Genomic DNA, 297 nt, shown 5'->3' with positions numbered 1-297 from the left:
GCGAGGACGTGGGGCAGCTGCCCGGCCTCTGCGTCTGGCAGATTGAGAACTTCGTGCCCACGCTGGTGGACGACGCTTTCCACGGCAAGTTCTACGAGGCCGACTGCTACATCGTGCTCAAGGTACGTGGGGAGGACCGAGGGTCCCCCGCATCCCCCACCCGGGGCTGTGGCCATCCCAAATCACACCCTGTCTCTCCCCAGACCTCCCTGGACGAGAACGGTTCCCTCAACTGGGAGATCTACTACTGGATCGGGCAGGAGGCCACGCTGGACAAGAAGGCTTGCTCCGCCATCC

General features: G+C 64.0%; 1 protein-coding gene across 1 annotated transcript in view; it reads left to right on the top strand.

Annotated features, from left to right (window-relative positions):
- FLII (flightless I homolog (Drosophila)) overlaps window positions 1-290 on the top strand; it is a gene marked incomplete at both ends in the record, with an annotated part of 3,446 nt that extends 3,156 nt beyond the window's left edge. Inside the window, 2 exon segments of the mRNA XM_010087793.1 lie at window positions 6-122; window positions 204-290. Coding sequence (XP_010086095.1) covers window positions 6-122; window positions 204-290 — 204 coding nt within the window.
- Between the last annotated feature and the right edge of the window lie 7 nt (window positions 291-297).

This window comes from Pterocles gutturalis, unplaced genomic scaffold, assembly GCF_000699245.1.
Source record: "Pterocles gutturalis isolate BGI_N339 unplaced genomic scaffold, ASM69924v1 scaffold16276, whole genome shotgun sequence".
Lineage (NCBI taxonomy): Eukaryota > Metazoa > Chordata > Aves > Pterocliformes > Pteroclidae > Pterocles > Pterocles gutturalis.
This window is presented reverse-complemented; position numbering and strand designations above follow the sequence as displayed.